Genomic DNA, 22,798 nt, shown 5'->3' with positions numbered 1-22,798 from the left:
GGAGATGAGGAAATTCGATCGAAAAGTGGTGTAAAATGGAAATCCGCACCAAAACTTTGGTGCGGACGTCCGCACCTGATCAGCTTTATATATATATATATATATATATATATATCTGCACACTTGGAGTGAGGGAAATAAAGGGAGTGCAAAGGGCTCTCCCCCTATCGATCTGACACTTTATGCCCTATCTTTTTTTTCCCTACTGAAAAAGGGCAACCTTGTGTTAATGTCATCAGAAAACTCAGTACCAGATGGCAATATCAATTTGGAACAAGCGAGTTTATTCCACATGGCTACTAATGCGTCACCAGTTCAGCTGAATGCAGTTAGAGGTGCAAATAACATGGAGTTGGGCAGGCAGAAGGATCAAGATCTTCCCTTGTTTAGTTTTTCTACAATACAGACTGCAACAAATTATTTCGCGGAGTCTAATAAACTCGGGGAAGGTGGATATGGGCCTGTTTATAAGGCAAGGTTTCAGTTCATCTTATGTAATGCTTCCTTACAAGATGATTAGCATGTTATGTTGCTGAGGTGTTAATCTGGTACAACATATACAAAAATGAATTCACCAATCAATGTCCTGGAATGACATTGCAGCAACATATACCATGGATAAGTCTGTCAAGAAAGCATTTCCCTGCAATTTATTTGGCAGTGTAAATATCTTCTTAACCTTCTAAGTTTTACATTATGAAAACAGGGTAAGCTACTAGTAGAAAGGCAAGAAATCGCAGTGAAAAGACTGTCCAAAATTTCCCGCCAAGGGTCAGAGGAATTCAAAAATGAAGTCTCAGTGATCTGTAAGCTTCAACACAGAAACTTGGTCAGGCTTTTGGGATGCTGCATTGACGCAGAAGAAAGTATACTAATTTACGAGTACATGCCCAACAAAAGCCTGGACTTTTTCATTTTTGGTTAGTGCATGTTCTCCTTCAACATGCAACATGTCCTATATGCTTCATTTTCTTGTGATCCTCTTCACATATTTTCGCTGAAGTTTACATGGTGAGAGGAATTGGTGCAGATTCAACCAAACGGTTACTTTTGGATTGGAGAAAGTGCGTGAACATTGTGGAAGGGATTGCTCAAGGCCTTCTATATCTTCACAAATACTCCCGATTAAGGATCATTCATCGTGATTTAAAGACCAGTAATATCCTGTTGGACTGTGACATGTACCCAAAGATTTCTGATTTTGGCATGGCAAGGATTTTCGGGGACAATGACACTAGAGGCAAAACAAGCCGGGTTGTTGGTACATTGTAAGTAAATTTTTCTGGAGACTTGTATGCTCATATCAGTTGGTCTCTTTTTTTACAACAAAACTACTTCTAATGCATTTACCAACACATTACTGATTGGCGTGTCTATTAAACTCAGATCCATCATAAGTGTATGTTAGTCCAACTTTCCTTCCTTTTTTAATGCAATTTTTCCTCTTATTATCAGTGGTTACATGTCACCGGAGTATGCCATGGATGGTCTCTTTTCTGAAAAATCTGATGTGTTTAGCTTTGGGGTGATCCTATTAGAGATTATAAGTGGCAAGAAGAATATAGCCTTCTTCGAAACTGATCATTCGCTGAACTTACTAGGCAAAGTAAGCAACTCCTTTCCTGAACTTATCCAATCTTTAACAATGTGTTCATGTATTTGTTTCTGATACTTCTGAATTTTGTTTATTTTAGGCTTGGACTTTGTGGAAAGAAGGTAACGGGACGGAGTTGATGGATTCGACACTGCATGCTTCTTGTTCAAACAGTGAAGCTATCAGATACATACAGATAGGTCTTCTGTGTGTCCAAGAAAGAGCTATTGATCGACCAACCATGTCTGATGTAGTTTCTCTGCTAAGCAATCAGTCATTTGCTCTGCCAATTCCAAAAGAACCTGCATTTCTGAGTCAGCTAAGTTCCACTAATGCAGATTCATCTTCAAGTAGGCAAAGACGTTACTCTCAGAATGATATAACCATTTCAGAAGTGCATGGCAGGTAGCAAAAGTTAAGACTTCACCTGGCTGAAGAGTTTGTATTACTTTTACAAAAGTAACTATTTACTATTATGAAAGAAAATGCACCTGTAACAATAATCAAAATTGTACCACATTATTTTAGTAGCAACATTTTTTTTATTAAACAAACTACTGAAATGTTACGATGAGTCCATTGTGAACCCCTTACTTACGAACAAAAGGGAAGAGGGACTGATGTCATCAGAGCAAATGGTGACAGGAGCAACATTTTTCTGTGGGTAATGTTTGCATGTCAGTCATTTCATCAAAGAGTTTTCTGGGAAATTAAAAGGCATAAAACATAAAACCAATGGCACTGGAACAGCCCGTACACCCAGGAAGGCACTTTTGCTAAACTCTGTTTCAGTTGAGCGATTTTGGTCTTTGCATAAGCAGCTAAAGTCGCTGTCTTTGGTGTTGGTTTCCCGGAAAATCTCCTCACTCAATCAGAAGCTTCTTTAGTTGGTTTCATTAGAGTAGATACTGTTAAAGAATAGCAAGGAGAAGACTTTGGAATTTTCAGATTTGGTGGCTGATGAGTGTGACTTTATCATTACCTCAGTGAGAAATAGGGGGTTGATTTGAAGATTCTTCTCAATCTATCATCTTTACTTCTGGGTTATTTCTCCTTTCAAAGGTAAAAAGCGATTTCTTTATTGTATATATCTTGCATGATACATCCTTTGTTTTGGATGTTTTGTACTTTTATCCAGGTAAATAGTTAGCTTCAGAAGGGTTGTGATTTACATTGATGTTGATATAGTTTACTTTGATTGGGTTTTACTGCATAGGTTCAGAAAACCAGTCTAGAAAGTGTGTCTAACTGTTTATAGGATCCTTGTTTATACCTATTACATCACCATTACGCTCTAGAAGTTTCACTTATCTGTCAGTGACCAGTTTGATACTCTTCTTGTTCTGACTGCTACCGTGGAAGATATGGTCAAATTTCATCCATGTAATGTCATTTCTATTAAGACTAAACTACCGATGATAAATTAATAATTGACTAAGGAACCCGCCAACAATGCAGGATTGCATATTGTATACAGTTTGAAGAACTAGCTAGCTCCTTATATCATCAAGACGTATGTATATATAGGTAGTTATAGTTTATATATATATATATATATATAACTATAGTTAGATCTGTACATGTTTATTAAATTTTATACACTTCAATCATATTCTACAAACATATTCTACAAATTTGACTAAAAAAAGGAGGAGATGAATCCACGAAAAAGTTAAGTACTCCAAGTTCTATTTCTATATTGTTTCTGATTATTATCTCTTTGTCTCATGGAATAGGCCGAATCCCGAATACTTTTATGGTATCCAACCAGAGTCGAATACAAATATCATAATAATGGTAGAAATTGAATAATTTTTCGTTTTGATATTCTATAACAAAATTTCATAAGTCTAAGTATAATTTATCAATTCCTTTCCATCTGTTGCAAATTTCAATTTGAGTAAAAAAAAATCTCTTTATTCCCTTGTTCATACATATTTCACACATTCCATATATTAGGTAAAATTTCATGTGATTCAGTAAACAGAATATAAATTTCATCATTGCTAGGCTCTCAATCCCTATGATTTGATGAAGAATGAGCAAATAATGGTTTTTTGTCTATAAATGGGAAATTAAAAAAAATGCTTGGTTGTGGTCTATCTGGTCAGTCTAGTCTTGCTTGAATCAAGTAGTCATCAACTTTGCCCCATTACAGTCATGTCAGCAGTTAACAACATCAATTATAGAGGTTTGAAGTTTTTACCGGACAAAAATTGAGTTATCAAAATGTCAATTTGATAGTTGCGTATGAAGTTGATAGTTCCAAGTTCTAACAATCTTTTGTAATTAAACCCGATGTTCTAAAAGGCGCTAGCCGGGCGGTAATCTGTAGCTTAAAGCTTGGACAATCAAGACGGGGACTAGATGATTTGTTTTTTTAAAATATTTATTAATTAAAAATATATATTTTATATACTCAAATACTTGAAAACAGTCAAATATGGATAAATTATTCAACATAAATATTATGAGACCCATTTATAGGATAAATTTATCCAAAATTTAGCATAACTTTCATATACGCTTCTAATTCTAAACACAACATTCATTTTTAAACTCTCATGCTGCCCACAATATCAACCCCGGCCCACCACACAACAACAAAAAAAAAAAATTAACAAGAGAGCTTAGTAGCCTAGGCGGGCTAAACACGGCCGCTTAATTGCCCACAACCTAGCACAAAAGCCTAGAAGAAAAACGAGGCAGATTGTTGTAGCAATTAAGCGGCCGTGTTTAGACAGGGACTAGACGGTCCTAGGCGGCCATGTTTAAAAGTGAAGTATTCTACACGGCCGTGAAACTAGGCGGGAACTAGGCGGTTTTATGTAGGACCATTTAGAAGCCTGATTAAACCATACAAATAACAGACCAAACGATAGACCAAGTAACCAGCCATTATTGACAAATGACAATATACACGGGAAAACAAGGAACTAGTTAAGATCCTATCCTATTAAGTGCATGTGGTCTTTATGTGGTCCAAGGAGCTTGAATCAAGTGGTGATCAGCTTTGCACTCCTGCAGTCATGCTTGTTCCTTTAATTTGGTTGATATCATCATCTAGCTTCTTTACATTTTCATCTGCAACAGACACTCTTACACCGTCAGACTCATTGAGGGACAATCAGGTGCTGGTTTCAGCTGGTGGAGTGTTTGAGCTTGGCTTATTCAATGAAAGCATTTCAGGCTATTACTATCTGGGGATTTGGTTGAGAGCTGATCCAACCAGGATTGTCTGGGTTGCTCGTGATAATCCCATACTGGATTCATCTGGTCTACTTCAAATCCTGTCTGGGAATTTGGTTCTCACAGACCGTCGACAAGTGCAATTGATACTCAACTCAGGAAGTCTTGCCAAGGCCACAACTGCTAACACAAGTGCAACACTTCTTGATACTGGAAATTTTGTCCTTAAGGAAGTGGATACAGGTAATACTATATGGCAAAGTTTTGATGTAGCGAGTGATACTTACCTTCCTGGTATGAAGCTTGGGTTGTTTGGACAAGAGCTTCATAATATTGTTTCTTGGGCAAGCCCTCAAAACCCAGCTCGTGGCATCTTCAACTTAGGCATGAGCAACGATACCAGTAAGCTTTCAGTTGGGCTCGGAAATAATGGAGAGAGTATAGAGATCAGTTTCTGGGATGGAAATAGCATCCGGTTTATATTTGAAAATTCGACTGCCAATATGTACAATTTTAGCTTCCACTCCAATGCAAATGAAGCATTCTACAGTTTCACTACCAGTAAGAATTACGACCTTGTGTGGTTTGTGATAAATTATACTGGAAACCTGGACCAGTATTATATGGTGGATGGGAAGATCTCGTCTGTGAGTCATGCTTTGTGTGCAGATTCAACCGGTGGTAATACTAGGACCTGCATTAATTCAATACCTTCTGACTGTGAAGATGGTGCTGACTTTTCTCAGATTAATGGTTTGCTGCCATCTACACCTAATACTAGTGGTTCCCATAATATGGTGATTCCTGATTGTGAAACTTTCTGCAAGAACAATTGTTCTTGTACTGCTTTCGCTTCAGTTCGGATTGGTCAACCAGGATGTCAATTTTACTATGGGAGTAAACAGGATTTATTGAAGAACATAGAGAAGGGGGCAGGGTTTATCTACATCCGAGGTGGTGGTCCAAGTGGTGAGTCCGAATTAACCCGACTAAAATGATTATGCATATATATGCAATACTTTCCTATTGTCATTAGTTGATTAGTAAAGTTTGGTTCTCTTAGGTTAACTTTTGTTCAACACAACAATAGAGTTTTAAACTTACATATGAATGGTGGCCTTGTCTGTCTAGATGCTAAGAAGTGGAAAGTCAGGTTGGCTGTGGCGATTCCTTTGGCTTCTCTCTTGGTTTTTGTTCCAATCTCCTTCACCTGCTATCTGTGCTGGAGAAGGCAACTCAAAGGTTAGAGTTTGTAGGGCATTAGCTTGCTACTTTGCTAAATTTAATTATGTATGAAAAATAATAGGGGAGTGCTACTGTGTGCATCAAGTACTTTCATTAAAATTATTACTATAGTACTATGAGAATTTGTCTCAATAATTCTTTTGCCCAATTTTCCTCATCGAGAATGGTAGGTCTCCTCCTAAACAAAGAATTAGGTGTACACAAGGATCAAGAATTGCCCCTTTATAGTTTTGCCACCATAAAGAAGGCAACAAATTACTTTTCAGAGTCTAATAAACTTGGAGAAGGTGGATATGGGCCTGTCTATAAGGCAAGCATCGGTTCCCTGCTTTACTTATGATTTTTTATTTTGGCATTGCTTACGTCTTCTTAACCTTCTAAATATTTGTATATCCTGCTGAGTTAAACAGGGTGTATTGCTAGTTGATGGACAAGAAATTGCAGTGAAAAGGCTGTCCAAGATTTCCAGGCAAGGGTTGAGGGAGTTCAAAAACGAAATCTCACTGATTTGTAAGCTTCAACATAGAAATTTGGTTAGGCTTCTGGGATGCTGCATTGAAGCAGAAGAAAGTATACTGATTTATGAGTACTTGCCCAACAAAAGTCTAGATTTCTTCATTTTTGGTTTGTCCCGTAATCTTTTGAGCTATTACTGTGTTCTGTTTCTTGTTTGATTACTCTGTTGCAATGTTTATTTTCTTTGTTCACTGTGCAGACTCAATCAAACATGTACTTTTGGATTGGAGAAGGCGTGTTAATATTATTGAAGGGATTGCACAAGGTCTTCTATACCTTCACAAATACTCGAGATTAAGGATCATTCACCGTGATTTAAAGACCAGCAATATTCTCCTGGATAGTGAGATGAACCCCAAGATTTCTGATTTTGGCATGGCAACAATTTTCGGGGACAGTGACATCAGAGGAAGAACAAACCGGGTTGTTGGTACATTGTAAGTATATATAGAGAAAAATGTACACTCTTGAGATTGATATGCTCATTTCTTTTGCTTTCTTTCTTAATATGATATTTGTTCCACATTGCTAATATCAGATTAACTGAATTAATGACTTCCATCAATATTAAATATGGTATATAAAGCATGATTTTATCTGTTCTCTTTGTAATGCATTGTCTTCTGATTGCCAGTGGTTACATGTCTCCTGAGTATGCAACATATGGCCTCTTTTCTGAAAAATCTGATGTCTTTAGCTTTGGGGTGATCTTATTGGAGATCATAAGTGGCGAGAAGAACATTGCGTTCTTTGAGGCTGATCACACCCTGAACTTAATCAGCAAAGTACGCAACCTTGAACTTATCTAGTCACTTTTTACATATGTGCATATATCTGTAGCTAATATTTTTGTAATTGAATTAATTATCTTAGGCTTGGCATTTGTGGAAAGAAGGGAGCAGCATGGAGTTAATGGATTCAACACTGCGTGCTTCGTGTTCAAGTGGTGAAGTTATCAGATGCATACATATAGGTCTTCTGTGTGTACAAGAAAGAGCTATTGATCGACCAACTATGTCGGATGTCATTTCTCTGCTAAGCAATCAGTCATCTGCATTGCCTCTACCTAAAGAACCTGCATTTTTGAGTCATTCAGGCTCCACTGATGCAGATTCATCTTCCAGTAGGCAAAGATATCACTCTCAAAATGAAGTGACCATATCAGAAGAATGCGGCAGGTAAGAATATAAGAGTTCACCAAGGTTTTTAGTTCATTATATTGTTGCCGCGTAGAGTTCATTTTAGTTTGTATAATATATAGTTGTGATTAGTGCAAAAGGGAATGCTCATTTTTCACCTTAGTGGCACAATATTGTACAACATTTTTTTAAGTCTCCTAGCTAGGGGAGAAATTGTATCAGAAATGTGATTGTTTTTTCACTCTTTAATTTCTGACCAATTCCCTGCATATGTCATCAATCTTCCTTGAGGAACCTCTGTGTTTCCTTGTTCAGTATATAAGAACAATGAATTAGTTTTTTTTTTTTTTTTTTTCTATGATTTTCTATGACAAGAACAGTAAATAGTTGACCAAAAGGAACTTTACCAGGAATGACGAAAACAGTAAATAGTTAACCAAAAGGAAATTCATGTAATTGAAAAATGAAAAGCTAATTAGCATCTTAGTCTTGGGCCAGAGAATCAGAAGGATCCCTATTATTGAATTCGGCCCAATACACATAATTACAGTCAGCTGGATGTTTTGCATGTATGCCACCTGTGCCATGCTAGACATCACTGATATCCCTGAAAACAGATCTCTTTCAGCATGTCCGAATGTCTGATAGATGAAAGTTGTAAAGCGGGTTTATCTATTGTCTTGGGAGTTTTCCGATTCAAGGATTTCATATCATACCAAGTATTGTAGCCTTGGCTTGGTGAAAGCTAGAGAGCTTCCGACATTGATCCTTTTGTGCTTTGATCACTTCAGTGTTAATGGAAAACAGGCTCATCAAGCTAGCTATCATATATCTGGGTTTTCTCTGTCGTTTCAAAAGGTTTGACCCAGCAGCTTGCTCTCTAGTTCTCTCCATGTCAATAGCCTTATTACCCTAAACTCCAGGTAAATAAATAGTTGGCACTCGATCGGTTCTGTTCTGCTTTTGTGATTTACTTGCGTGCATCATTTAGTTTAAGAAATTCTCGGTCGAATTAATTATTCCTAGAACTTATGCTGCTGAATCCACTGGGCTCCAGATGTTACATCATGTTTGAATGATGTATGTTTTATTGCCCTTTTATTTTGATTCACTTGAGATTTGACTACGATAATTATATATTCTGAAATATATGGAGCTAACTTATATATCGTTATATCTCCTAATTTCAAAATCGTACATAAGTAAAATATTTCAAATTATGACTAATACACCTGCATCTATCAGAATGCAAGACCACATTGTATTTCATTATCAACTAATTAAAGAACTAGCTAGCAGCTCCGAACAGGGGTTCTCTGCTTATCTTAAATTTGTTCATTGGGCTTTGCATCTCCTCTGTTTCTGTAATGGCCAAATTGTTTCTTCCTCTTATTTTCTTGACATCATTCATTACCTTCTTTTCATTTTCATCCCCTGCAACAGACACACTTACGCCTTCAGACACATTAAGAGACAGTCAAACCCTGGTTTCAGCTGGTGGAGTTTTTGAACTTGGTTTTTTCAATAAAAACTTGTCAGGTAATTACTATCTGGGAATTTGGTTCAAAGCTGATGTCGACAAGGTTGTCTGGGTTGACCGCGACAATCCCATAATCGATTCATCTGGCCTACTTCAAATCCGGTCTGGGAATTTGGTTCTCACAGACCATCGACAAGAGCTAATGATAGTCAACACAGGAAGTCTTTCCACCACTACAACCAACACAAGTGCAACACTTCTTGATACTGGAAACTTGGTCCTCAAGGAAGCAGATACAGGTACCACCATATGGCAGAGTTTTGATTTGCCAACTGATACTTTTCTACCTGGGATGAAACTTGGTCTGTTTGGCCTAAACACAACTCAAAGAATGTTTAACATGTTGGTTTCTTGGGAGAACCCCAAAAACCCAGCTCGTGGCCTATTCACCTTAACCATGGATGTCCTCAACTTCACAAGGCTTTCAGTTTGGCGAGGAGATGGAGTGAAGATGGTAATTGCTTTCAGGGATGAACAAGGCTTACGATTTATTTTTGAGAACTCAACCAGGAATATGTACAATTTTAGCTACGAGTCTAATGAATATGAAGCCTACTACACTTTCAGCACCAGTAAGAATTACGACTTCATGTGGTTTGTTATGGGTTCAACAGGAAACCTGGACGAGTATTTTATGTTGGATGGGAAGATATCATCTGTGAGTCATGCTTTGTGTGAGGATTCAGCTGGTGGTAATTCTGCGAGGTGCTTGACTTCGATGCCAGCTATTTGTGTCAACGGCGGAGAATTCTCTGAGGTGAATGGTTCGCTACCATTTACATTTCATGGTAGTGTTTCCAATAATACTGAGCCTACTGAATGTGAAACTCTGTGCTCCACCAATTGTTCTTGTACTGCTTTCATTGATGAACCAATGTGTCAGCTTTATTATGGAAGTAAACAGGATCTGTTGAACATCATCGCAGATGGAACAGGGCTTATCCACATTCGCAATGGTGCTCAAAGTGGTAAGTCTATAATTAATTAAATATATTTGTATATAGTTTGCCTAAATGGATTCTGCAAGTTTGCAAACATGTGGACGTGCCAAATAGAAACTCTTGGTGCTGTTTGAGTGGAGGCTTTGGTTGTAAAACTGAAGCCAAACCAAGTGCCTTCTGTTGTGAATTGTAAGGGCCTAATATCTTGCTGGGAGCTTTGAATCCAGTATTCCGTCGTTCCAAAATGAAACTCCTTCATGCTGAGTGAATTGCAGATTTCCAACCAAACCCCTTTGACCATATCAAAGAGGCTTAAATTTGGTCAGCTTGTTGATTTGTCTCACACATTTGATCAATTGGTTATGGATTATCTGAAGTTAGTAAGTATTATCAAGTGTTGACCCTGTTGTGCAATAAGAATAAAGAAATTATGAAATCATAAATAGTACAAACTGCGAACAACCTCTTTCCCTGGGATAAGATCGATAAGTGAGCATCACTTGATTCAAATTCTCGTCTTGCCACAGTTTATTCAAAATCATGTTTTTTCTTTTATTGAAGGTGATAAGGAATTAATTGGAATTCTTTGGTTTGCTTGTTTGACTGTATGATGTGAATGTTTATAGATACAAAACATGGGGACAACCAAAGATATATATCTTTGACAAATCTTAAATGATATTCACCTACGCCTTCTGATAAACATCATGACTATTGATATACTATGTGTTTAATTAGGACGGCTGGTGAAAGTAATATAAAGTTAAGCTGATTGCCTATAATTTTTTTCTTCTGAATGTAAACCTGATCTCAGTAATCAGGTTAATGCATGTATCTTCTGAATTTCAAAGTCAGTAAACATATAATGAGAATCAGACTCATTTTCTTCTGTTCTGGATGATTAGTAGACAATTGAATAGGAATGGCTCATTCTGTTTCTTTCTGCTGACAAAAATTACTGTTTGCATGTCATACGTTTAGATGGCTAATCTGAACTATACATAAGATACATGCATCATATTTCAATATGTGGTGCAGATTTATGTTAGGAGAATGTATCAATTTCTATTTATAAATAAAGTATAATAATATCATGTAATTCCTTCAATTTTTTAAGAGTTAATTTTCATTGATACGATCAGATTTGTTAATGATACTTACAACCGAAATGTTGATAACTCTCCAGCTGGTAGGAATTGGAAACACTGGCTAGCTATCATGGGTCCTTTGGCTTCCCTCTTGGTTCTTATTCCACTCTCCTTGTCCTGCCTTTTGCGCTGGAGGAGGCGATTCAAAGGTTTGAATTTGGCTATTGTACTAAATAGGTTTCACTTTGCCTGTTTTTAGTTAGTAAATGTCACTGTTGGAACAGAAATATGGTGAGCGGTATTCACATTTTCATACTATAGTTTTGTGCTTAGACTCCTGCACCTTTGGAATGTAAGAAACACAATATTTGTGATTTACATTCTAAAATTATAGTCTGACTACTGAGATCTTATAGAGTTCCATTTTTATTTTGTTTTAATGGTTTTAAGATGTCCTTCAAAATGAGGATTATGTGGACTTTTGAACAACAGTTGCATGGATACTTGGGTGTTAATTAAAAATTATTTCAGGTAAAAATTTAAACCTCATTCAAGTGTTTGATTTGAAGTTCCCCACTAGAGACCCCTCCTAGTATATTTGAAAAGAAAACAAAATGTCAAACTTTTTTTCTTCGAAATCATAATCAAACAGAGAGCCTTCACTCCCTTCGATCAGTGTCATCTAATTAATATAACTAAAAATTAAAGTAGACAAGCTAGATGGCATTTTGAACTCTGATTGTGTGAGATGCTTTCAAATAGGCTCTGAGAATGTTTTACCAATGGATCCTGATGAAGTTAGAGCTGCAAAGAAGATGAGATTAGGGAGACAGAAGGATCAAGAATTGCCTTTTTTTAGTTTTTCTACCATAAAGACTGCAACAAATTACTTTGCGGAAGCTAATAAGCTAGGGGAAGGTGGATTTGGGCCTGTCTATAAGGTAAGATATGAGTTCCCTACTTCACATTGCTTATATCAGAACTTGTATTTGTCATAATCAACATCTCAAATCTAAACTCCAACTTGTTTTTGTAAAATGTGGAATCAAACAGGGTCAGTTATTAGTAGAAGGGCAGGAAATTGCAGTGAAGAGGCTGTCTAAAATGTCAAGGCAAGGGTTGGATGAGTTCAAAACCGAAGTCTCAGTAATTTGTAAGCTCCAACACAGAAATTTGGTCAGGCTTTTGGGATGCTGCATTGAAGCAGAAGAAAGCATACTAGTTTATGAGTACATGCCCAACAGAAGTCTGGATTCCTTTATTTTCGGTTTGTTCCGAATCATTTATATTTAAATTTTCCCGTGTTTCCCATTCTTGTAATCCTCTTTTCTATAAATTCTATTTGATGATGTTTGTTTACATAGAAAGATTGAATTGTTCGGTGCAGATTCAACTAAACAGGTACATTTAGATTGGAGAACGCGTATTAACATTATTGAAGGGATTGCTCAAGGTCTTCTGTATCTTCATAAGTACTCGAGATTAAGGATCATTCACCGTGATTTAAAGACCAGCAATATTCTGCTGGACAGAGATTTGAATCCCAAAATATCTGATTTTGGCACGGCAAGAATATTTGGCGACAATGACACAAGAGGACAAACAAACCGAGTTGTTGGTACATTGTAAGCAAACATATACATATATATCCCTTCTTTTGGTTTATCGATCAGTTTTATAATGAAAATATATGTTCTATGTTTAGTTAACACTTTTTTAATCACATCTATCATAAAAGTGGGATCAGTTTTTGTAAGTTGTAACTTGTAAGTGGTTCATCCCACCTGAGTGACAAGTATGATAATTAAATATATATATATATATATAGGGCTCTTCCAATGAGGGATCCCTATTTTAAGCCATTCATAAGGATAAGGCATTACACCAACTTCCCGATTATAATTTTACATCTCCACCGTTCATATCTTAGGTCTATATGAGTAGATCACCTCTACAAAATTTCATATGATTTGGTGATCGTTAAGGCTTTCAAAAAGGTTGATTTATCTGAAAACTCAGTAACTAATGCAGCTTATCCATTTAACTTTAGTGGTTATATGGCTCCTGAGTATGCTATGGATGGCCTGTTTTCTGAAAAGTCAGATGTGTTTAGCTTCGGGGTGATTGTATTAGAGATCATAAGTAGCAAGAAGAACATTGCCTTCTTTCAGGCGGATCAATCCAAAAACTTGCTCAGCAAGGTAAGGCCTATAAATCCTCCTGCTGGCAAACAATTTGTAACGTCTACATGCATTTGTTGCCAAGATTCTGAAAATTTGATAACTCAGGCCTGGAATCTGTGGAAAGATGACAACGGCATGGAGCTGATGGATTCAGCATTTCATGCTTCTTGTTCAAGCAGTGAAGTTACAAGATACATTCAGATGGGTCTTTTATGTGTGCAAGAAAGAGCTATTGATCGACCAACAATGTTGGATGTTGTTGCTATGCTTAGCAATGAGTCATTTGCTCTGCGTGTTCCTAAAGAACCTGCATTCTTGAGTCAGTCAAGTTCCACAGGTGGAAATTCATTGCAAAGTAGGCAAACAGATTTGTCTAAGAATGATGTAACCATTTCAGAAGAGCATGGCAGGTAAAAAAATGAAATAAGAATTTCCCAGGCTTTGTGGATAATAAGGTTGATGTACAGGTTAAATAAATTTATTTTACTTTGTATTAAATAAATAAATTTGTAATATAGCACAAGGAGATGCTCACATAAAACCAGGGAATTCTTCTTTCAATATTCATACACAGTGACCATTCTATAGAAACCTAAGCTTTTGCTTTAAATAATTCAGCAAATAATGGGACAATCTGGCTGAATCTTTATATTTTGAACCAAAATTTTGGTACCTAGTACCATATCCAGTTAAAAGTATGGAATTCAGTGTTTCAACTTGGAGTCATGTTCAAGGTGTTTAATTGGTTTATTTATTTAGTTGTGCTGAAGTGTCTATAGATTTGTATCTGTCAGGAAAAAATTGTTGATTATACTCAATCTATAACTCTCACCATTTTTTTAAAGTTCTTTTACCTTTTTGTTTCTCCGCTGATCAACCGGTCATTTGCTCTACCTCTTCCTAAAGAGCCTGCATTTTTTAGTCAGTTAAGTTCCCCTGATGCAGATTCATCTTCATTCTTCAAGTAGGAAAAGATGTGTACTTCTCTCAATATGACATAACCATTTGTCCATTTCAGAAGAACATGGCAGGGTAGCATATATATGTTAGAATTCACCATGCTTTGCAATTAACAATATTGCTGATTTGCTCTTCTTGTAAACTTTTAATTTTCTTGTATCAAAAGTGTAATGTAATGTAAATGGGCATGCTCATTTTTCACCCATTTATGCATTTTGACAACAAGTATTTTCAGTTGTTGTAGCAGCATCATAGATTAATGTATCATTAATTAGATCAATAAATCTATAAATTCATAGTGGGCTTAGTCCAATACATGCATGTTTGCATGTGTGCCACCTATGCTGTGGGTTGTGGCTTAACTGTTTTTACCAGTAAAGACTTGAATTTTGAGATTTATATTTTACCAGCTCTGAGCATTTCATCAACCACTTTCCCAAAAGATAACCCACATCTTGAACAGCTTTCCTTACGAGTGTGTGTGGAGTGTGGACACAGATGATGATCCCAGAACCTCTTGTGGGCTTGAACCACAAGAGTTTAAGCAAAGTTTTCTCAATCAGAGGTTGGATTGCAGAAGTAACTGGCATCAGTTTTCACATCTTGGTTTTTTTTTTTTTTTTTTTTTTTTTTTTTTCTATATAGAAGGTACAAACAACCAGCTTATAAGTTTTCCTGTTGAATGTTGCATGCCATCAATGTTGTTTCATATATATGTCCATTATTTTTGCCTTCTATTTAGTTCTGTGTAAGTGATTGGCTTCACAATCTTTGTGATTTACATATGTATTCATATAGTTGACTTGGTTTGATTTACTGCATAGTTTCAGATAGCAATTTAGAAAGGGTGGTCGAATTATGTATTCCTGAATCATTAAGTTACTTAATCAGTAGGCTCAGTTCCAAAGAAAAAGTCAGTAGTCTGTAGAAGTTTACATCAGCATTGAACATTGAATTGTAATATTTTATATCGCTATCGATTTTCATTACCCAGAGAATCATCTGATATCTGGCTTGAGGACTAAGAAATGGGCTAACTGGCCAACTCAAGATTTTCTTTTGGAATTCTTAACTGTAAATATTTGACTAATGAAGCTGCATCAGTGAGAATGCAAGGAAAAAGTATTACATTTACTTAGAAATTACAATACTAGCTAGCTAGTAAGCTTGTAATTCATCTGAACCAGTCTAGCTTGCATTAGTTCATCTGTTTTGCACCTTCTCTGACTCTGCAATGGCCATGTTTCTTCCTTTCATTTGCTTGACATTTCTTAGCTGCTTTTCGTTTTCATCACTTGCAACAGACACACTTACACCTTCAGACACATTGAGGGGCAGTCAAACCCTGGTTTCAGCTGGTGGAGTTTTCGTGCTTGGCCTATTCAATGAAAGCTCTTCAGGTTATTACTATCTGGGAATTTGGTTCAAAGCTGATGCAAACAAGGTTGTCTGGGTAGACCGCGAAAACCCCATAATGGATTCATCTGGCGTGGTTCAAATCCGGTCTGGGAATTTGGTTCTCACAGACCGTCGACAAGTGCTACTGATAGTCAACACAGGAAGTCTTTCCACCACTACAACCAACACAAGCGCAACACTTCTTGATACTGGAAACTTGGTCCTCAAGGAAGCAGATTCAGGTACTACTATATGGCAGAGTTTTGATATTCCGACTGATACTTTTCTCCCTGGGATGAAGATTGGGCTATTTGGACTAAACACAACCCTGCAAACCTTTCACATTCTTGTTTCTTGGGCAAGTCCCCAAAACCCGATCCGTGGCCTATTTACCTTAAGCATTGATGCCAACGATCACACTAGGATTTCGGTTTGGCGAGGAGATGGAGCTGTGATGGATGTTGGTTTTTGGAATGGAAATGGCTTACGGTTTATTTTTGAGAACTCATCTGCTGGGAATATGTACAATTTCAGTTTCCAGTCCAATGGATCTGATGCCTTCTACACTTTTAGCACCCCGAAGAACTATGACCTGATGTGGTTTGTGATGGCTTCAACAGGAACGCTGGACCAGTATCTTATGCTGGATGGGAAGATTTCTAATGTGAGTCATGCTTTGTGTGAAGATTCAAATGGTGGAAATACTGGGAGGTGCTTGACTTCACTACCATCTATGTGTGACAATGATGGTAAATTTTCTGAGATGAATGGCTTGCTGCCATCTAACACTAGTAATGATTCCACCTATTTGTGGACTGCTGATTGTGAAACACTGTGCAAAAACAATTGTTCCTGTACTGCATTCACTTCACTTGAGAATGGACAATCAGGATGCCAACTTTATTTTGGGAGCAAACAAAATCTATTGATGATTGTAGAGAAGGGCGCGGGGGTTATTTACATCCGCAGTGGTGATTCAAGTGGTAAGTCTATAACTCTGAACTGATATAGTTAATTGTGCACACACGCACAGGGCCTTTCTGTAAGGGGATCCCATTGTGATCACATGCAGGTCAATCCTGCAATGTGGTCTAATGATTTGAAATTTTCATTTTTTTTAAGTCTTCTAGTTCAATCATCCTTAGGGGCTCTACATGTGATCCCTATGTGATCAACTTAATTAGGGATCCCTTTACAGAATGCTTATGTTTACACACACGCATACATGGTCTGGCCTTTAGCAGATTATGCACTTTGTGGACCAAACAGAAACCTCTTGGTATGGCTTGAGGATGAGGTTTTGGCAGTGAAATTAGGATTAAACTGGAATCCCCCTCCAAGCCAAACCGAAGGGTTGCATTTGTGGAATGAAACCGTGTGCATATTCCATTATTAATAGCTTATGAACATTCTCACATCAACACAATATGTTAAATTGTTTTTTGACAAAATAGTTTGCATTAACAATAATGACAAAGAGCTTATTATATGAAGTACAGTCGTTTGCAATGTAGACTACGAAACTCTGAATTAATCAATCACAATGTTGGTGGATTCAATATAGAAAGTCTGTTGATTTGAATTCTTATCCTGGTGCATAGTTTAATCTTTTTGTTTATCGAAAGGTTAGGTGGTTTGAAATTCTTTGGTTTGCTTACTTTGACTTTCTGATGTGTGTGTTTTGATACTATAATGTTTGGGGAGACTACAGGTATATATTTTCAACAAATGTTAAATGATTGTCTCTGTGCAATAGATTATTGGTTCTGTTGTGGCATCTCGATCAATATTATAAAAGCAGTTGGTATTAACTATAATATGCTGACAAATAATAAGTCTATGAGAACACTGCAAACTGAGTCAAAACAGCAAAGCTGGACGTGTTACTTACCTGCTGTTCCAATTCTCCTCCCTTTCATAGACAATATATTAATCAAATTTTCTAGCTACTTATAATTAATAAAAAACCTTCCCTCAAACTTGAAGATACTCTTCTGTCATCAGCAAATTAGTATTTTATCCTTTTGCAATCAAATGCATTATAACGAACTGACATGAGCTGTAAAATAATTTTTTTCAGTGTTGTGAAAGCTTGCCTTAGGATAAGAAAAGTAATTATCATATATATGTATACATACATACATACATACATATATATATATATATATGTATATAGATAATGTCACCTAACTACTTCTAGTATGAATAACTGATTGGAAACATATAGTGGTCGCTTAGAAACATTTGCATCTAAACAATAGGCAGCTGAAGGATATGAATGTTGTTGTAACTTTACATTTTAGTAATCAAGCTGGTTTTGCATTGATTCCTGAAAGTTTGCAAGTATTTTAATGAGAATATCTCTTCCTGATTTTTTCAATCGTAATCTTTTGCATTGTGATTCTAGATACGAAAGCACAAAGTCACAAACCAATCTAATTGTCAAATGTAAACGTACTAAATTGTAATGAATTTAGTCTGGCGAGTTATGTTACTACAGTTGGGACTAATTGATCATGAAGATCTCATTTGACAACAATAAGATTCAGATTTGAAATCTGGCAACATACACTGCTTTCCTATGGATAATTGGGAAAATATTTACACTATTTCATCATGGTTAGTTCTAGTTGTAAATGCAATTTTAACTTGTATATGAACATTGTCTTCATTCTCCAGATGGTAAGCAGTGGAAGCTCTGGTTGTCAGTCGCAGTTCCTTTGGGTTCCCTCTTGATTTCTATTTCAATCTCGTTCTACTGGTATATGCGTTGCAGAAGGAAACGTAAAGGTCTGTGTTTAAATGTTTTAATGTATTTGTGTAAACTATATCTGGGGACTGCTATTTACACTGTTACAGTAATATTCCTACACTCCAGTGGGGTTGTGTTTAGATGCATCATGTAAATAGTGTCAAACAGCGATATTTTGTAGTTTTCATGCATCAGAAATTCTATTTTATTTATTTCGACTTTCATAATTTAGAAGCAGCCTTTTCCATTTATTGTTACCAGAAGATCAAGTAACCAAACGAGAATCTGATCAAGCAAGGTTATTCCAAATGTGCTCCAATGATGCATCGCCTATACAACTCAATGAAGCTAGAAGTGCAAATAACATGGAATTAGGCAGACAGAAAGACCAAGATCTACCGTTTTTTAGTTTTTCTGCAATTAAGACTGCAACTGATTACTTTGCAGAGTCTAATAAGCTTGGGGAAGGTGGATATGGGCCTGTGTATAAGGCAATACTTCAGTTCCCTGCTTTGAATCGGTTGCAATCAGTGATTGTTTTGTTGGCATGCCAAGTCTCAATTATTTACCTTCAACATGTGTATGGAAACTGCAGGGTAAGTTGCTTCAAGAAGGACAAGAAATTGCAGTGAAAAGGCTTTCGAAAATTTCCAGGCAAGGATTGGAGGAGTTCAAGAACGAAGTCTCGGTAATTTGTAAGCTTCAACACAGGAATTTGGTTAGGCTTTTGGGATGCTGCATTGAAGCAGAAGAAAGCATACTAATATATGAGTTCATGCCCAACAATAGTCTGAATTCCTTCATCTTTGGTTTGTCCAAGATCTTTCAAGCTTTTAATCAATGCTTCCAATTATTAGTCAATTAACTGTTAATCTGTTTTCTTGCTTACATAATGTGATGAACTGGGTGCAGATTCAAGCAAACATGTACTTTTGGACTGGGAGAGGCGCATGAGCATTATTGAAGGGATTGCTCAAGGTCTTCTGTATCTTCACAAATACTCAAGATTAAGGATCATTCACCGTGATTTAAAGACGAGCAATATTCTACTTGACTGTGACCTGAACCCAAAAATTTCAGATTTTGGCATGGCAAGAATTGTTGGCGACAATGACATAAGGGGACAAACAAAACGGGTTGTTGGTACAATGTAAGTTATGTTCTGCGACATGTACCTCTTTACAGGGATGATTTCACACATTCATATGGTTTATCTTTTCACAACAAAGCCAGATGTTTTATGTTCACTGATCACATTGCTAATTACTTCTCTGATAAAGTCGCGGCCCTTTTTACAAGTGGATGTAGCACACATTTCTGAAAATTCAATTTCTAATGCATTTTACCTGCTGATTGTTAGTGGTTACATGTCTCCGGAATATGCCATGGACGGACTCTTTTCTGAAAAATCAGATGTGTTCAGCTTTGGGGTGATCATATTAGAGGTCATAAGTGGAAAGAAGAACATTGCCTTTTTTGATGTTGATCAGTCTCAAAACCTACTTGGCAGGGTAAGCAACTTCATTCACTTAATTATATTTTACATTTTTTGATGCTGAGCTATGGAATTTGGGGTTGTTTCAGGCTTGGAATTTGTGGAAAGATGGCAATGGACTGGGGTTGTTGGATTCAGCACTGCATGCTTCTTGTTCAAGCAATGAAGTTATGAGATGCATTCAGATCGGCCTTCTATGCGTTCAAGAAAGGGCCATTGATCGGCCGTACATGTCAGATGTCATTTTTATGCTAAGCAATGAATCAATTGCTCTGCCTCATCCCAAAGAACCTGCATTTTTAAGTCAGTTCTGCGCAGATGCAGATTCATCTTCAAGCAGGCAAAGATATTACTCTAAAAATGATATAACCATGTCACAAGTAGATGCCAGGTAGAAAATTCAAAATTGTCTTGTGTCTACTTGTTTTGCTTGTATGAAAGTTGTAAATAGAATGCAACAGAAAATGTACCTTTGGTTCTATTCCTCCAAATATCTATTTTCTGAAGGTCAGAGGAGTGGCCATAAATTTAGAAAGCCTCTGCTATTGCAGCACATGATAGATTTGTTTCATTGCTCTTCATCTGAACTAATCTCGAATATACTCTACGCGAATCTAGTGCAACTTTTCATGCAGGTTTGAGATAAGCAGTTTGTCACTGACGGTGTGAACCGGATGGTTGTCACTGCTACGAATGAAGAAGAGTCTACCTTAGTCCCGGAGGAGAATCTACTTGATTAGAGGGTTGTAATAATGTCACACATCTTTACTACATAAAGCGACATATCTTTACTACTACAAAAACTATAAAGCGAAGGGTTCAAGAAATTCACCAAAATATAAACTGTCAAAATTTTCCCAATATTAACTAACTTTAATAAACAAAAAGAGGGGTATTATAGTAAAATACAATAAAGAAGAAGATTTTTCTTCAAGATCAAACAACAACGATAACCACCAATGCACAGTTTTTATAAAAGAGAACACTGAAAGAAAGTAGGAGATTGATAAACAGAAAGAAGAAAAGCTAGCCTAACCACGATATTCAGCCGAGTTAATCACCGTTGCGCACGAGCGATGCGGGGGTCGGAATGCTAGTTGTATGTAATTCCAATATGATAAAGTAGTCTAGGATTCACATCCAAAAGACCAAAATCAATTGGCAATAGGTGGAGTGGCCTAAACCCTTATAAACCTACAGTCAAGGTCTCATATTCCCGATGTGGGATTGATATCTCAACACGTCCCCGCACGTGTGGCGAATTTTTAAGCCTAACACGTGGATAACATTTGGGGTGACGTAGAGTGCGTGTGGTCTTTGGGCTTCACACGTGGACGTGGATAACCTGCTCTGATACCATGATAAAGTAGTCTAGGGCTCACATCGAAAACTAATTGGCAATGGATGGAGTGGCCCAAACCCTTATAAACTCACATGCAATGTCTCATATTCCCGATGTGAGATTGATATCTCAACAATGAGGAAGAGGGCAGTTATTTTTTTCTTATTTAGTTCCAAACACCCAGAGCTAGGCCAGCCCACTTTACGCTCCTAATAAGTTTACCCTCTTTAGCCCAGTCATCCTGCTTCTCATTTTCACTTTACCTTCTGTGTGAATTTTTTCTGACACAAGTTTGAGTTCATCTGGTTCTTGTTACTGATTCAACTCTCCTGTGGAACTAGAGGTAATCTTCATTCTGGGTTCTTCTGGAAAAACTTTCATGTATTAAAATTCAGACATCGACGCCATCTGCTTGACTATAAATATCAATTCCCAATTTGTAACACTACATTGCTAACTTAGAGGGTTTGATATCAGTTGAGATTTTGTAACATACTGGGTATTGGTCTATCTGAGGTTGCTCTGTTGACCTGAGCACTTGAAATTGATATCAGAATTTGAGCGTCTATATCCAAATGGGCCACATAAGTACACTCGGAAACAGTTCCAACGCTTCTATCATACACGAGCTAAAACATGGAATATTTCATACACAAGAGTCCATAACCCATGTCTATTGTACTCATGTACCCCCAAAGTCCTCATCCGACATCTTGGGTTGGCCTGGTTGTCCTAAACTTTTCCAACCGGTCTTCAGTTGGTCTCAGGTGTTGTGGTAACTATTTAGAAGAAAAATTGGTGAGTAAGAAACTGAGAGATGTGTACGTACGTAGTGGAAAACGGGAAACAATCAAATGAAATAAAATAAAATAAAATAAAATTAATGAAAATAATAAAGAGACTACCTGACTTGCAAGAAAAGCCCCAGAACTGGCTTGCCGACACCATTCGATCGATAGGTGTATTCCTGTTATAACCTAAAGGATTGTTCGGGTTAACTAGAGATGTGTTTAGCCGGCCAAAAGCCGCACAAAGTGAATTGCGCGCTGCAAAGTAGATGTATAGTCCCTCGACTTGGGGACTTGAAATGAGAGTTGTATTATCTTGTAATAAGGATCACCCTGCAAACTTATTTGGGGAAGATAGATAGAAGGACAAATGAGAATATCACAAGTGCTTCCATAATTAATTAGTGTGATGTATCATGTATGTGTAGAAAGGTTTCGGGAGGATTGAGGTGGTGATTAAGAAAGCATAGTAAAATATATAGGTTCTGAAAAGATTTATGATATATTGTAATGGAAATGCGGAAAAGAAAAAGGAAGCAAAAAAACTTTTGAAGGCTACATCATGTTAGACTTAATTGATGGAGAATGAGGTTAAAACAACATATATATATATATATATATATATATA

General features: G+C 36.9%; 4 protein-coding genes across 4 annotated transcripts in view; all 4 read left to right on the top strand.

The window, feature by feature from the left end:
• The window catches only part of LOC101302429, an 11,002-nt gene extending 8,927 nt beyond the window's left edge, over positions 1–2,075 (top strand). The window contains exons 12-16 of the mRNA XM_004292958.1: positions 240–472; positions 707–920; positions 1,031–1,268; positions 1,456–1,606; positions 1,695–2,075. Coding sequence (XP_004293006.1) covers positions 240–472; positions 707–920; positions 1,031–1,268; positions 1,456–1,606; positions 1,695–2,003 — 1,145 coding nt within the window. The 3' untranslated portion in view covers positions 2,004–2,075. The remainder of the gene's footprint in view (positions 1–239; positions 473–706; positions 921–1,030; positions 1,269–1,455; positions 1,607–1,694) is intronic.
• Positions 2,076–4,568: 2,493 nt separating this feature from the next.
• Positions 4,569–7,837, top strand: LOC101302138 (G-type lectin S-receptor-like serine/threonine-protein kinase B120-like). The gene is made up of 7 exons (XM_004292957.1): positions 4,569–5,752; positions 5,915–6,025; positions 6,199–6,338; positions 6,439–6,652; positions 6,744–6,981; positions 7,179–7,329; positions 7,418–7,837. The coding sequence occupies exons 1-7, from the start codon at positions 4,570–4,572 to the stop codon at positions 7,724–7,726; spliced, it is 2,346 nt and encodes a 781-aa protein (XP_004293005.1). The 5' UTR covers position 4,569; the 3' UTR covers positions 7,727–7,837.
• A 1,213-nt stretch (positions 7,838–9,050) lies between these two features.
• On the top strand, positions 9,051–13,849 carry LOC101301846 (G-type lectin S-receptor-like serine/threonine-protein kinase CES101-like). The gene is made up of 7 exons (XM_004292956.1): positions 9,051–10,191; positions 11,351–11,461; positions 12,051–12,193; positions 12,306–12,519; positions 12,640–12,877; positions 13,303–13,453; positions 13,541–13,849. Exons 1-7 carry the CDS (start codon positions 9,051–9,053, stop codon positions 13,847–13,849), a joined length of 2,307 nt encoding a protein of 768 aa, XP_004293004.1.
• Positions 13,850–15,629: 1,780 nt separating this feature from the next.
• LOC101301558 (G-type lectin S-receptor-like serine/threonine-protein kinase B120-like) lies at positions 15,630–20,578 on the top strand. The gene is made up of 7 exons (XM_004292955.1): positions 15,630–16,776; positions 18,473–18,583; positions 18,807–19,036; positions 19,141–19,354; positions 19,458–19,695; positions 19,906–20,056; positions 20,130–20,578. Exons 1-7 carry the CDS (start codon positions 15,630–15,632, stop codon positions 20,433–20,435), a joined length of 2,397 nt encoding a protein of 798 aa, XP_004293003.1. The 3' UTR covers positions 20,436–20,578.
• The last annotated feature ends 2,220 nt before the right edge of the window (positions 20,579–22,798 follow it).

This window comes from Fragaria vesca, linkage group LG2 (assembly GCF_000184155.1).
Source record: "Fragaria vesca subsp. vesca linkage group LG2, FraVesHawaii_1.0, whole genome shotgun sequence".
Taxonomy (NCBI): Eukaryota; Viridiplantae; Streptophyta; class Magnoliopsida; order Rosales; family Rosaceae; genus Fragaria; species Fragaria vesca.
Note: the sequence above shows the minus strand (reverse complement) of the source record. Positions and strands in the feature narration are given on the sequence as shown.